This window comes from Trichoplusia ni, chromosome 8, assembly GCF_003590095.1.
Source record: "Trichoplusia ni isolate ovarian cell line Hi5 chromosome 8, tn1, whole genome shotgun sequence".
NCBI classification, from domain to species: Eukaryota; Metazoa; Arthropoda; class Insecta; order Lepidoptera; family Noctuidae; genus Trichoplusia; species Trichoplusia ni.
Genome location: NC_039485.1, coordinates 13072708 through 13088505, shown reverse-complemented (window position 1 = coordinate 13088505; position 15798 = coordinate 13072708). Strand labels below are relative to the sequence as shown.

At 33.8% G+C, this 15798-nt stretch overlaps 2 protein-coding genes across 3 annotated transcripts in view; one reads left to right on the top strand and one right to left on the bottom strand.

The window, feature by feature from the left end:
• LOC113496505 (syntaxin-23-like) overlaps nucleotides 1-3240 on the top strand; it is an 81954-nt gene extending 78714 nt beyond the window's left edge. For both annotated transcript variants that reach the window (XM_026875742.1, XM_026875741.1), the window contains exon 6: nucleotides 1369-3240. In XM_026875742.1, coding sequence (XP_026731543.1) covers nucleotides 1369-1487 — 119 coding nt within the window. In that variant the 3' untranslated portion in view covers nucleotides 1488-3240. The remainder of the gene's footprint in view (nucleotides 1-1368) is intronic.
• A 3144-nt stretch (nucleotides 3241-6384) lies between these two features.
• On the bottom strand, nucleotides 6385-9319 carry LOC113496696. The gene is made up of 4 exons (XM_026876001.1): nucleotides 8109-9319; nucleotides 7376-8024; nucleotides 7111-7244; nucleotides 6385-6590 (listed from the first exon to the last, which is right to left on the bottom strand). Exons 1-4 carry the CDS (start codon nucleotides 8134-8136, stop codon nucleotides 6460-6462), a joined length of 942 nt encoding a protein of 313 aa, XP_026731802.1. The 5' UTR covers nucleotides 8137-9319; the 3' UTR covers nucleotides 6385-6459.
• Between the last annotated feature and the right edge of the window lie 6479 nt (nucleotides 9320-15798).

Below are 15798 nucleotides of genomic sequence, written 5' to 3'. Positions count from 1 at the left end.
TTAAACCCTTTTTATCGACATTTATTAATGCGAACAATAAACTATGAAAAAATCCAGCTTTCTTGAATCAATTAATATCATAAATAATAATTATCATCAGGTATGTTACTTACTGTTTTATAGTAAAGCGAAGAATTAAAACAATCTTAAATTGTGCTTAGGTGGAAAACCGACAAATTTTTGTTGCAATTTTCAATGAAATTTTTACATTTAATTAACGCTACATTCTTACGTATTCCGTGAGATAATTACAGTCCTTTTGTACTTCATGTTCTGGGAAAAATATAAATACTTCAAAGGGCCCATCACGTGATATTGTCACTATAATAGGAACTTGTAGTAAGAGGCGGTTACTTTCCCCAGTGTTCGCGGTCGCACGCTATAAAGACCTAGTTCTTTCCTTTTTTTCTTCGATTTTTTATTCCATAGCTTTACAAAACATTTTTTTGTATTATAAATTTATTATTCAACGATTCCAAGTCTCTAATTAGCTTATAGCCTTTGAATTCTCTGAAACACGTTCAAAGAATTTAATGAATTTATATTGCTTATAGTAGCATGCACATAATTGCACTTTTAACATTTTGTTAAGTAGTACAAAGTGTTAAAAATTCAAAATTACAAACCTTAATAATAATGCCGATATATTTGAACAAACAATTCCGTGTTTTTATTTATATTTTGCGGAAAATCGACAAACGATTTTGCTTTAAACTAAATGTGAAAGCCTCAGAGTCGCATTATCTGTGGCACGTCTATTGTTCGCTCACACCTCGCGTAACAATAGTTTGGCTCTCATTCTGAGGGTTCTGCAGGTTCAACAGAACGAGAAAGACCCTATTTAAGTAAAAGGATTACGAGCTTTCCAACACCTCGCCGCCTTTACACATTAGCAACACTCTGCAACTAAGTGCGGGAAAAATGCTCTTTTATCCTCCCCGCTAAATACCTACTTACAAATAAAGCTCGCTAGTAATGTATATAGCGACACACTGTACACGTTTAGGAGGCCTTGCCTTACAAGATATACGCACAACTGGGAAATAATACACGCAGAAGTACTGTAATACGAGCGCGTAATAGTCTGTGTTTGCTGAAACAATTACGATTTTATTCACTTGGAATTGCAAACGATATTACTTAATTACATTGCGCAAGCTTCTATCGGCAAAACTTGGGAAAGGTCCAGCAGTGGCCTAATATTGGCCGAGTTGAAGCATGCTTTAAAATGGAAAAGGTTTATTCAAAACAGAAATGAGCCGTTATTTACGATGCAGCAAAAGTGTATGCCGTAAACAAAGAGGGATTGAATCATTGATAGGATCAAATGTATTCACAAACGATGTGTAACGTTTGCGTATTTTTCAGAGAGCAACATTGCGCTGAAAGGTGACGAGGTAAACGGACTATGGAGGAATAAGCGAAGAGGATCCCTGTACAAAGGTATGGGTGTGCTTTGTTGTGTGTCACGGCCCAACTACCTCTGAGGGTGACGGGGCTCGCCCGCGAGGCGGCGCACACTCGCCGCGCGCGCCGCGCTCTCCACGCGCCGGCACTCAACAGTTTAGTGAACACCAGTGAATGTGACGTTACATGCGCAAAATGAATGGGTCCATTATTTTGTTTAATTAGTAACTGATTAGCTAATTGACATATTCACAGTGGTTGATTTTAAATCATATTATCACGTAGTTCAATTATGTATTAAATTGTAAGTTATTTATTATCTATACATATAAGTACTGCATACATTCATGCATAGATTTAATTATTATGAATTGCCTGGAATGGGATCAATTGCGTTTAAGTAGTATGTAAAATAAATAATTAATTAGTATTGATTTTGCACCACAGGTCATTGCATTTATGGCTGTGTTTTTATTTTGTATTTTTACGCAAGGTAAACCTTTTTAAATGGTTGAAGAGTTTTTAGTATTGTAAACATTTTTTTAGCTAAAGTCTTACATCTTTCTTGTACTATATGACATGACACATCGTAATATAACATAGAAAACTATCGCGTATGCTGTTAGATATTCAGGATAGCCTAACTTTTGATAAGATCATTCTAGTCGCATCGCAAAAATTATAATCTCAATATCTCGTCGCCCGAGACATTTTTCAACTCTAGTCATATACAACCTATTTACTATTTTCATTATAGCTCTACACCCTGTATATAAAACATACCTAATTTATTAATAGAGGTATTATTTGTGTCTTCATTAGGTACGGTACGATAGTATTTTTGTAAGAATACGTAGCTATTACTATTAAAATGGGTTATCATTAGAAAACATTTAATTTTATATTCATTGAACCTAGTCACTGTTGCGTGCATTTTAAACTTGAATATTCTAGTCAATTATCGTAATACCATGAAGTTATTAAGAATTAAATACTTATTAAGGCTAATAGATAAAACATCTGGTATCAAAACAAGTGCACATCTGGGAAAATCAACCTAGCAACAGCGTACTCGTACGTCAAATGTCAATGTTTTCGTGTCAACAAATATTGTAAATAATTATGACAGAGTAAACTGAAACTTATTCAATGGAAATAAAATCTATTTTCGTGATATGCACAGAGGTAAAGCTCAACGATATTCGCATCGCAGAAATCGTGGTTACTGAACAACATAGCACACGACATGCGATTCACATCCACAAAGCAAACACAACCGACTGAAACTTTATGATGTGCACCCCACTTTATACATTTATACGTATAAGTATTTATTCATTTCTCGCCTTTATTGATATTAAGCCAACAATATTGACATTAAACTCCATCAAATAGGAGCTAGATTGTATAAAATTGTATGTATCTCAAAAATTATCGTATTAGTAAAATGTTGCCTAAATATGTCTATTTAATAATAGTTGTTGATTAAGATGTAATACAATAAATATTATGTAACAGTGTATCTACATAGGATTGTTAATTTGTGTAGTGCACTGCAAACACAGGTACCTAATAAATTAAGCTATTAGTAGTGATCACGATAGAACACGATATCATACGTTTATCAATAGGCACACCACGTAGACGGTATCTTTTGTGACTTTCTTTCTGTATTCCAACTTATGTACTAGTCATACAGCCTAACGGTTCAATTTGTGTAATACACTATTATAATAATCCACTTACTAAGGTGAAGACTGTGATATACTCGTAATATAAAATTATTATTATAGAACAAAATAATTATGCATTAGTAAAAACGTAATTGAATTACAAGGCAGTTTTAATTACTTTGTGAACCCAATTTAAATTTTACGAGTTAATTTTAGATGCACAGCTCGTTATGAGGCTTACGTGGGTATAGCCGGGTGAAGTGGGATTGTAGTGACGTATTAGCTTAGTGCCGGCTACACTCGAAACTGTAAATTATGTGCCGTTTTTATCACCGAAGTGCGGCTGGTCGCTGGATCATGATAAGCAGCAGGCATTAGTTTTGTGTTAACGAATTACTGGGAAAATATAATATGGCGACCGACAAACTTTTGAGGCAAGAAATCTACGTAATTTGGCTGACAAGTTGAAAATTTGTAAGTCCAAAGAGTGTTGTATTCTTGCCTTGCTAATCATGCATCAACCAGCCGTTCTCTTTCAACGAAAAGATGGGGTTTTGGTTACACTTTAGAAGAGCAGTAAACGCAACCCCCAGTAACGCCTGAACTTTTGACACAAAAACACTAAATAACCTCTTTAAAACTAGTTTTTTTACTGTTCTATTCCTATACGGATGATACTCCATAAGTTATGATGACATCCAACAAACTATTTAAGTATACTTCATATACCGTGTGGTAAGCTTACGTTCAAAATCCCTAATTATGTGCGGTATCGTACTATAAGCTCCCTAATAGGTAATAGTGTGACAGCCATGCACAATGCTAACTCGTATAAAACCTGTTTAAAGATTGCATTGTTAAAGCAGCTTACCTCAGAGTTAAATCATTTTCAGTGAACGAGTAAATAAAATGGCGCTTGCTCATCACAAACGTGTGGACACTGGAGTCAAGTATTCATTTAGTTTACACCCTGGTCACACGGCCGCGGCCGGAACACGCCGTGAGTACAAATTGTATGTATAACCGAGCTCATTGTTTGCGGTAACACGGACAGTTTCAGAGGTACCCTAACAAGGCAATTGTCCGAGTCATACGTATTATTTAATTCCTGAAAGACATTTAATGTGTTGAATTGTTGTGATTTTTATTTTACGATTGATAAAATAAGTTTAATATTTACATGAGTCATCCTAGAGATGAATAAAAAAGTCCTGTTTATATAGAGTTTATAATACCCTACGAAGGGGTATCATGTTGCCTTGGCTTCTAGGTTGCAGAGGTCAGGCTTGCACCATGGTAAAATACTGGTTAAGTACCAATATTTTAGAAGGATCATCAAGGTGCAACCTGGGAGACTAGAAGCCGACCCCAAAAAGTTGTTATATCGTCTGATGATGACGACAATATAGAACGGTGCGTTTTCAGTTTATTATTCGGATTTTTAAATCATGAAAAGCTAAAAAGTTTGTTCTAATCCAAAGCAAGGATATAACGCAACGCTGAATTACAATAAACCTGGGTTTAAAATAAGGATTATCTAATGCACGGCATGCTTAAAAAGTCTTTGTTATTCGCATTCTCTCTGAATACCATACTAAACAACAGAGTATCTATTATTTTATGTTAAAACTGCGAGGAAATCAGTTAACCAAAAGCGATACAAATTATACTTCGTAATGCCCAAACTTTTATAAAAACAAAACTATGCGAAATTGTTATACAAAACGTTAGCGTGGGAATTTTGGAAACTGGAAAATGTGGGTTACACTGTTGTGAAGTAAGCAGGTGCAAAACAAATAGTTATCGGACATATTTCATAGTAAAAGCGAAAATATTTGACAGCTCAACCAAAAAACCTCAGGAAAAGTTTTGTAAAGCTACTCGTAAATCTGGTTGGAGAATAAACGGGTTAATTTTGCACGACGTCATTATCTAGTGCTGCAGTGAAAATTGTGCTTCATTACGAATGAACGAGGGTCTAGTATTAGCCTTGTTTGGATTAGTGGGAATAAAAAACTTAACTGCCACCCTAGATCTCGGTAATTTCAAACTGAGGAAGTAAAAGCGAGCGAAGAAAATTGAAGGCGAGAATTTTCTTCATTATTTGCTTTTGTTAATATTATGTTATTATTTCACCTTTTTATTTTCACGTTGCTGCAGGTAAAGCTTGTATAAAACGCAATTACATTACACACGAACACTGTTCTTTAATTTGTTAAAGAAAAGATAAAACCTTTTTGTTTTTAATACTTATATAATCAATACAATAACGGTTACGAATTTCATTACAATTGTATAACGATCCGTAGAAATTCCTAATTTAAATTGTTTTTAAAACAAATTATTGAAAAACCATAGCATGTCAAATGCTACGCTTTGTTTGTAATCTCAAATCTTATTTAACGCTCTTAAACTACAGAATAATCCTGTAAAGCCGCTTGCACCCGAAAGCTGGTCAAAGGATCTCATCCCGTAAAATAATATTGTTATTAATGAATTTAATTTACGTTTATTATTTCAATGCGGACTATAAGTTCAACAAATGAAAAAAATAATAATTAAAGAAATATTAATTTCGGCTGCTATTTTTATACTCACGTCAATACCTTATCTAGGACACATACATTCATTCTTAACACTTAAAAGGCTCACTACGTTTAGTTTTCTAAATCGAGTCGTCTTTTAAAACCTTTCTTCAGTTATTGGGTCTCAGAGATATATTGCCCGCCTTTGTTGTTTACTTCAATATACCAAATGACTTCAACTAATCTTTACAGTAGCCACAATAGATCTTATACACACGTTTGAATATCAACCTTAGCACATAGAGATAAGGTCCTCTTCATATCAGAGTGTAACCTTTGGCGGTCCACTGTACATTCAGCGACCTTGTCTACAATAAAGACTTTCTCATTTTGTTGCGGACAGACACGTCAATCACAGCCTCTTCTTTAGCTCGTTAAGTGACTTTGAGAAAATTTGTGAAGGAAAATGGTAGGATGCTCTCTACTCGTAATTTACTTAGGTCTGAGTAAGTATATTTTAAATAATTTGAAATGATATAAGTAACTTGAAACATTAACAAGTTAGGCTATTCCGAAAACAAGGTATAAAATAATGAGGCTTGTGATTTTAGTAACTCACATTATTTTACTTATGTTTTGACCTTTGTTTATTCGACACTTTACATTTGCTTTTTGTTATTTGAATATTTTTTTCAGAGGGAGGTTTTAACAGTAAATTACCTAACACCTTTATTTTATCGTTGAATTAAAACTGAACTTAAAACCACAGTGTAAAACCAAAAACGAGGAAATGATAATCAAATTCACCCACAGTACGTACAAATATAATTCATTTATTTAGAAACTAGAAAGATTTAATTATCCCTTTCGTATATGTCTCCTCTGTGCCTTATGTACGGTATGGCGGTGCGTCCGCCGGCGGCGCCGCCAACGTTCCTCGAGTGTTTCTTATAGTCATCATCCACTGCGTCCCGCGGTGCGAACACTGGAACACAACAACATTAGTAAGAGGAAATAATGAGGTGACATCTGCCATGAGTCGTGTACTGCGTCAGTGACCTCGGTAGCTAGGTTGGTGAAGCGACTTGCGTGTAGAGCCAAGTGTCGCAGGTTGGATGCCGAACTGAGGTTTGAATTTATTCAATACTAATTTTATTTAATTGCAAATGTAGAGCGTAAACATCTACGAACCTGTGTACCTGGCCTTTACCTCGAAATAGGACGAAACAACGCAAAAAAAGCCTCTCGTCGACATTTTTCTCGTATTTTATCATTAAATATTTATAAACGACACGCCATCTTTTGCATCATACATCAGTGTCAGTGGGTTACATTCGATGAACACAACGCTTGGTGAAGCTACTGAGCATTAATTATTACCTTGTGACATATGAAATGTGCCAACTTGTGGAGTGAACACGCAATATGCAATATAGGCGTGTCACACTGGACAATTTGCATCGCTTATGAATTCTTTCTAGTACCGCAACCGTTGTTCTACTCACTTTCCTTAGAGTCCCGGATTCTAGATCGTCTGGACACACGATCGTCGTTCACTATGAATCCTTTGTAGCGAAGCGGCTTTCTTTTGACTTGACTGTCTTTCTTTGGTGATGATAAAGCAAGCACCTTTGATACCCTAAATACAAAAGAGTTTTTCTCAAAGTAGAATTTATACAAAATACGATACTATTTTTCAGGAAAATGCAACACAAGGATGCAGTTTAATTGTAGAGGTAATTTAATTAATTAAATGTTTATTCAACTTACAGTTCATTAAGCGAATTCTTGTTTTTGCTTTTTCGAACCGCTTGCGGATTTAAAACTATGTATACTTTAGAATAGTCTTCTAGACCAGTGGTTTCCGCAACTTTATTATAGTCCTTACTCTCTTGTTTATTGTAATAAGATAATAATCGGTTCGGTTTAAGTCTGGTCTTTGTTAATCCAGACTGCGGTTTTCTTTTACGGTCTTCCTCGTTTATACCTTCAGTTAAAAGTTTTTCCAAAATCTGTGACTGCAAACTATTTGAACGTTGTGATGTATCATACTTATCATTTCGGCTAACTAAGTTATTCAGAGCGTAGCTTGGTTTTTCCTTTCGATATATACGGTCGGTGTTAATAACTTTGATTTTTTTATCATTAGCAACGTTTTCTAATAAATCAATTAATTTATCATTGCGCAATCTTGCATAACGATTAGAATCATAATCATCGCTATCATCGAGATCAGAAATATCACTAGAGTCCGAATCCGAGTCAGAATCTGAATCACTTTCCTGCCGAAGAGGTTGTATACGTAGTTTGTTAAGAGTCGGAGCTCGTTGCTGTCGAACTAGTTCTAAAATTTTATTAACATCCAAGCCCACAGCTTGTCCGCTTTCTACATTAATCGGGAGTATTACTGCTATTGTAGCTGTAAAGTTTTCAATGCAAAACGTAAATGAAAATTTATAAAAACTATTTGAATCGTCATACCTACTTTACATATAACACTTACCTATGAACAATATCACGAGGCTTGACATTATCAGCGGCAGTCAGTCGAAAACCTCGTGAAAAAATACATTTGAGTTGTTATCAAACAAGTGAACTATATAAATTTACACGGCAATTTACAATTTTCATTTCCTCTTATCGTATTTGGAATCATTTATTTATGAAATCCGTAGCACTTTGGTAAGTGCACGCGATCGGATAATACTGCTCCAAATATTTTTACAACAAGCCATTGTAATGTTCTGAATTATGAGGAGTAAATTCTTCTACTTGATTTTAAGGTTTTACAGTTAAGGCGCTTGACATCACACAAACGGCGAGCAGGACAGTTTACACGTATTCACTCACATTCGTAGAAACAGATGAGCGAGCTGCAGGCGTCTGTAGGCTTCGTATTATGGTGAGTCCGGTTGTGAAAAGGCTGGCATTCGCTTAGATTATTTTCTTTCATTTCGCAAAACTTTCTGCATTGCAGACATTTTATTTTAAATAAGAAAACTATATTGTTCACTCGAGAGCAGCACTAAATAAAAGTTACGTGCTTGAGTGAGTTGGAAGAAATTAAAATTCACGAGGAGAATACTTAAAATGCATCTGAAATTATTCAGTTTTGGAGCGATTATTTCACTTTCATTTGTTTTGATTTGCGTAAGAAATGGCAGCAGGAATAAATTATGCTAAACAGGAATATGACGCATTGTGAGCCGTGAATGTAACATTTGTAAGATTAACAGGGATTGTGTTTGAGGCAGGGGGACGGTACGTGTGTCGGTGTTACACTTTCGTATGCAAAGTAAAACAGTGGAAAGTAGCGAGGCGTTGCGCCTCGCGTGTTTGTATAATGGGTTTTAGGTAATTTGACCTAACGGCCCTTTGGCATGGAAAACTTGGTTAAAATTAATTATAAATAGGTACGAATTCAGACACATCTTGATTTCTGAGTGCCAGAAATATACTCTAGTTCATAAATTTCGAATAAAAGTTATTTATTGGATTTGTATAAAATAAATATGAATTCGTTTTATTCCCCAGTTTTCGTTTTATTTTACAGCTTACTGTAGTTGGTGAACTCGTTTATAGCTGAGCAAAGCATTTCAATTACCAGACATGAAAAAATATTTTTCATTACAAAAAAAATTGCATTCTGGAAAAAATCATATTCGCTATTAAACCTTGACAGTTACAGCAAGCATTTTTATGTGTGACAATTTTCATAGCAGCAATTTTTATTTAAATAAATTCTTTCGTAGGTATTGTATATTTAAAACTTACAATGTATACATGCATGTTACTGAAATGTAACGGGATGTGCATCTACCACAACATCGCATATATAATATTTAATTATTCATGAATTAATATCTAGAACAATGTACCAGCTTGTATCGAATGCAAGGAGCAATATATACCTCGAGTTCGAAGCTTTAGAGGTTTACACCATTCCATATTCAATTAAAATGCGCCAAAATATACTTTTTCAAACTATTTTTATAAGAAAACATTCCATATTTTATTAAAGCAACAGTTTTTCCTACATCAGAACACCAGTAGAAGCACTTCGTCAAAATGATACTTTATATCATGCATCCTTGTTTGCTTAAGCTTAGCAACAAACAAATAATGAAATATTTACTGTTTTATTTAATGTACTTAATAAATTTCAATATTAAAACTGAATTTAAGATCGATACTGATAATGAATTTTCAGCCTCAAACAAGTAATGGCCTTTATCCTAATTTTAAATCTATTATATAGCCTACTTATTTCCCGTGCCCCAGTTATTTATGCGTAGGAAAGGCAAACAAATGCCGGGGCCGGCGTGCTGCCTACAATCTTCGGCTCTCTGGCCTAAATCTCAGTGATTTGGTTTGCAGATTAGATATTAATACGTCATACTCTCTGTTACAGAGTACTTTGTTTATTAAGTTTGATAGAACATCGATAATTAGGATGGATGAGTTTGTCGAATTATTTCTGTAACAATATATTTGTGAGGATAAAGCAGATGTTTCCGAACGAATACATGTAGGATGGAGTTATTATTTAGGAAACACACTGGCACTAAATTATCTGTGATTATCTGATGCGAATTACAAAACCTATATACAAATACTAATTATTATTTAATAATCGAAAGAAGGACAATTTAAAAAGAGCACGTTGACGCTCTTTTCTATTTACGTCAAACGAAGAGCTTTAATTTTCTACTGATAACCTCATACTATTCTTCAAACGAAGATTTTTCCTTACACCACCTATATACTCTTATAGCAAAGTGTAAGTGACACACACAGTCACACACCTCAAACAAACATAACTCGGTGACTTTCCATTTGGTCCGCGTCACAACACTCACAACTCATAAGGCACACGCTACGTTTCAATTAAGCAAGGCTGGCGAACTGCAGTCAACCAAGGAGTACCGATGGCTTTATTAACTTCGTGTTTCTATTTTCAATCTTACCAGGAAAACAAGAAAATATACTCAATTGGGTTTGGTATTTTAAAAAGGTATATGTCCTTTTTTACAAGTAAATATTAGGTAAATAAAAATACATAGCATACCAGTGGTATATTTGATCTCCTAATCTTTATTGTTGATTTACATATTTTTTTAGTCGCGGTTCAGTTTTAAACTGAGTTCTAGACGAAAATACAAATTAACATTGTTCACCTTTTTTTTAGTACATAAACCTATGACGTAGTCATTCTTAATAAAATAAGAAGTTATAGAATTGCACCCACATGGGGTGACTTTACTAACAAGCTTCGAACAAAGTTAAGTTTAAAACAATGTGGTACATTTAAAAAGCATAAGTGAAAACCTCAAAAATTTACTGAAAATGCTTTACGTACAAGTGATAGCTTGAGAAGGTACCTTGAGTTTACACGTAATAGAAAACAGCGATGAAAAACTCCATCGATAACACAAACATTTTCACGTTAAAGGTATCTGAACGAGATACCCTTAACAACGTTCAAATACTTATCTAAAACATCAACATGGCAAAGCTACCTCATCTCGCAAAGTATAAACGAACGTACTAAAAACAAACTAACTGTCTAAAGGAAATGACGCGAGCGATACAATTTTAATAAAAACGCGTAAAGTAATGGCGTTTCAATTTGATTATCGCCTACTAGCACGTAATACAACTACGTCTTTATTGAGTTCAATTTTGTGAAGCGTAGCTCCGTTGGTTCACTTAATTTGTTCGGAAATAGTTTAATCAAGCGTTGCGTTGGATTTGCCGTAATTAAAGAAGGAGACATCGGGCCTTAACCCGTATATTGCTTCCTCAGATTAGCACCGAGCTTCCAGTTAATTTCCTGTTTTCAATTCCGGAGTGTTTCTATCTTAAAACATCCTTCAACGTGTCGCTACTATTGCTACAACTATTTCTAAAGCTTTCCATAAAGCAGTTTTGATATGAACGATACACTTTATTACCCATATTTTTGCGGGCATATTTAATTATGTAGAGATTAAAACATGGGTCAGCGCACTGTATACTCGCTTAAAATATTAAATGAAATTCTGGTCATAATTAATGTTAAACGCATAAATTATATGAATATTTACTGCATGTAAGTGAACCTCAACTTTTGCAGTTCAACGCTTTGATAACAAAGGAGAAAGTTTTGAAGCCCTTACGTGCTCCAGACTTTATGAAGCTTTCACTTGATGAAAAATGTAGCTCTTACAAGAGAAGGCGCGCATAAGTATAGATTGGCTTATAAACTATTATAATACGTTAATGAAGGTTCCTATTGGTTGTTGACAATATAATATTTTATTTGTATAGCATGTCTGCTGGCAATCGAATTGAAGTAATAAAAACGAAATCTAGAGAGCTATTTTGAATACTTAAACTTAAAGCAAAACGTTTCAGATTCAAAAAGAATAATTCTCAAGAATATATGGCGATATATATACTACGTACGTCACGAAACAGCAAGAAAACATTACGTACTTTACAGAACAATATCTTCTTTAGCACTATTCAGAAACATAACACTACAATGGCACTATTGTTACCAGCTGTGTCTAGGAACTGCTTCAGCCCCTTTATAGTCGTTCAATTATTTGCAAATAATTGTGGCTGCCACAATATGTATTTGATTAATGTAATTACTATTCGAAACTGTTGAATTCTTGTTTACGGATACAATCTTACGAAAACCTGCTGAAGACGGCGAGGGTTGTTAATTACATTTAAATGACAACTCTATGCGTATAACCCTTAAGTATAATTTGATATGAAACCTTTAAGTCACCCTGTTTTGTATTCAATTATTTGTCGGTAGTTATCTAATTGTGACCGATATCTAACAATACGAAAATTATGTAAAGATCTTCATAACTTTATCGTTGTTATGAAGAACATCCTGTGTCTATTATTAAACTTGGTTTATTTAGTACGGACCACGTGACTAGTACATTTGGTCGTAAAGTTTATGTAACAAAACAGGAGCTATTTATCATGCCCCGCAAGTTGTTAAAGTCAAACAAAGGGTTGCAAGACTACACCAACAACTGGTCAGTATGCCTTAGGGATGTCGAGTACCATGTAATATCTGAGACGTAAGTCAGATACTAGAAGATATTTTCAGAAAAGTCTTTATTAAGGTTCCTTTTCCAAAAGGTAAAAACGGCACCCTATTACTAAGCCGGTACTCAGTCTGTCAGTAATTTACTCATGAACTTTATTAGCTAGACAGTCGAAGTAATCACGAATGATATAAAAAATAAACAATAAAAAAGGTATCGTAAAAAAAAAATATTGTTAGGTTTTCATAAAAAGCTTTCCGAAAGCAAACTTAACATAATTTATTTCAAGTTAACTAAAACAGAACATTTTGTAATCGATGTTACACTTTATACAATGTTTTTGAAAAGATAATGATTTGACCTTAAAATTTTACGTTAACCTTAAACTCGAGCAAACATTATAAAAACATTTATCTACTATTATATAAACATGGCGTGATATATGAAGGTTGGACTGAATTATAAATACGATTTACATAATGTATTTTCATCTACACGCCAAGTAAAGTGAATAATTTAAACTGGAGGTATTGAAAACGGGTCTCAGCATTCAGAGCATCAATTTGAGAAGGTATTCATGTAATGGCCTTATGGTTTATCTTTGACCGCGTAGCTTACACTAAAACTGTTCAAACAAGCTGCCTAACCATAGACTTACACATTGATGAACATCCTTTCAAATTGATATCTTCGAATTACTTGATCTCTGAATAATTGATTGACTAATCCTAGTTGAATTCAAAGTGTTCGCTATTTTGTGTGTCATATTTTGGATATTAACTCCGTCTTGTCAGTGTGTCGTAGGTTAACGTTTTTTTATTAATATGTTTCAGATGTTTATGATAAGTTATTTCAATTGATATCGCTTTACCAAAAAACTGATAGTATATTTCGTTCTTAATTTCTTATTATATAAGAATAAAACCATATTGGTCCAAGGATAGTTGCTTTAACTTTTCTAAAGGAAGTGAAGAGTTCGATTCCAAGCCAGGAAAAATGTTTGAGTTATGAGCACGATTATTTGTTCTGTGTCTGGATGTAATTTCTAGTTAGGTTCTATAAATAGGTATGTATTTAGAAATAAGTATATAAGTATGGTTCTCAATTGTCTTGTACTCATAATATAAGCTTGGCTTAGTTTAAGACTAGATATCGTTCTCAAAGTTGTGACATATGGTACGTGGTTTATGCTTTTCTACGTTTGAACAAAAATAAAATACTTGCTACACAAAAAGGTAATTTCAAACATCTGTTTTAAAATGTTTCCTCACGGTATCAGTACCGGAGTTGCCTCGCTTACCTTTAATTTATTTGGCAGTTAACGTGGTAGGTGTGTACTTTGCTAACCAAGTTTGCATAGCGCGCCGTCAAACCACTTGACGTCAAGTCAGTCTACTGCACTAGGGCTGCGTCAAGAATAGGATGACGTCACGAAAAATTGTGTGGCGTTCGCCAATAAATATATTTTTGACGTATTCCATGTGTGTAAATACTTCTCAAGATAGACTTATAGGTAGAGTGCTCATCTGTTTGGTGATATTTTTTTCTTACAAATTTTGAATATTTTGACACAATATTTTCGTATTCATTTAATATTCTAATTTACTTTCTCCTGCCTTCATTCTAAATTAATTTGAGACGTCGTTTAATGTTTTTTCTTTCCTACATTCTATCAGCTGATATCTCTACATTCATTTTCTTCTTGCCTGTATCATCTCTCATACAAGCCATATTTATCGTCTTCAATTTCTTTCTTCAGTCTTCAGTCATGCACATTCCAGTCCGATATTGTGTAAGGGAAAACTCTTACATAAAACATCATCTTACAAGATAAAGACAAGTATAACTCAAGTAGGTAACCTTCAAATTTCACTGCAAACAACTTGGGAACAGAAATGACAACTCGAGTTTCCGTAGTGGAAGGCTCAATTGCAGAAGTTTTCTGTATGTGGTGAAACTTATTTGTAACAAACACTCAGACTTGATACACTTAGAGAAATGTTTCGTCGTTTAAACTTATCTGTGTTATATTTTTAGGGCATTTATTTAAACAAAATATTATTGATGTTTTTTATCGATATACCGTATCGTATTCTTCACTTATTTGTACACAAACAGTATAAAGTCAACTTGTACAAACTCAGAACAAGGAAAATATTGTACGTGTGAATATTTCTCTAAATTGACTGAAATTCGATTATTCGATGCAAAAATGTGATCCTTACTAGTGGCACTTGCGGCTAATAAAACACAAGTGAAAAGAAAGCAGAGCACTTATTTGCCTGGCAAGAACCCTTTTATCTGAATATAAAAATAAAATAATTATTCCTAAAATATGAAGTGTAATAAAAACGCATTATATTTAGAGTGCTATCGCACTCTAAATATAATACACTTTGCACTAAATTGAACAAAATATTTGTTCAAGCGAATAATATTCTTGCTGAATGAGTTTACGCCGTACACTTTGAACGGAACGAACCCTGACTAGGAAACAGGGATAATAAAAAGTTCCCATTCGCCACAGTTGACACTAGCCTAATTTACATATAATTAAAAGATTTTAGCTTTGTTTTACCGCGTCGTCAATATTCAATATATAAACATTTCTTTTTAAATTTATTTGATCATTTGAAACGGTAACGTCATAAAAGTGCAAAAATGTTGAGAGTCCCTGTCTGAGAATTAAGGGCTTTGTATAAAAGGCAAAGATTTAGGGGATCTTTGTAAGTAGCTTCCTCAGAATCTCTTACTTACCAACTTAAGGTTGGATTTGACCTCACTGAAAGGAAATTTTATTGAATGCATTACTACTTTTAAAATATTTTAGAATTGTTGTATTTATACTCTATGTCATATTTATTTTATACTCAACGGCTTCACACGCTCCGATATTTATATAAATAAAATGTTCTAGCAAAATGTTGTCGAAAAGAAGATTTTAAAAGAGGTTTACATAATAATTATACTTGGTAACTAAACACCATTAAAAGTAAAAAGCAAATTTTTACCAAAATAATATTACAAAGGTGTGTCGATGAGTAAACCGAGAAGTGGGTTAGGTTACTGTCATCATTAGTGACTCAAGTAATGTCATTAACTCTAAATAAACTGGCGTAAGTTAATGTATTAAAACTT